We start from the raw sequence: 248 nt of genomic DNA on the forward strand, positions 1-248 counted from the left end.
TCTTCGTCAAGACTGGCGAGCAGGTTGTTCTCGAGCGACAGGGCGTCGAGGGAAGCCAGCGGCTGGAACACACCGCCGCCAAGCCGCTCCATGACGTTGGCAGACAGGTCGAGGCTCTTCAGGCTGTGTGAAGGCTTGAACGTGTCCCTCGTGATGCTGGCGATGCTATTCTTGGAGAAGTCGACCTTGGAGTAGTTCCTTTCGATGACAACGCCGTCTGCGGAATCACAGCGGTCTTGTATTCAGAT

The 248-nt window shown here is 57.3% G+C and overlaps 1 protein-coding gene across 1 annotated transcript in view; it reads right to left on the reverse strand.

The window, feature by feature from the left end:
• Window positions 1-248, reverse strand: part of LOC119592832 (phospholipase A2 inhibitor-like) — a 13,736-nt gene that overhangs the window by 9,230 nt on the left and 4,258 nt on the right. Inside the window, exon 3 of the mRNA XM_037941736.1 lies at window positions 2-217. Within this exon, the coding sequence (XP_037797664.1) occupies window positions 2-217 (216 nt within the window). The remainder of the gene's footprint in view (window position 1; window positions 218-248) is intronic.

Source organism: Penaeus monodon, chromosome 31, assembly GCF_015228065.2.
Source record: "Penaeus monodon isolate SGIC_2016 chromosome 31, NSTDA_Pmon_1, whole genome shotgun sequence".
Taxonomy (NCBI): domain Eukaryota; kingdom Metazoa; phylum Arthropoda; class Malacostraca; order Decapoda; family Penaeidae; genus Penaeus; species Penaeus monodon.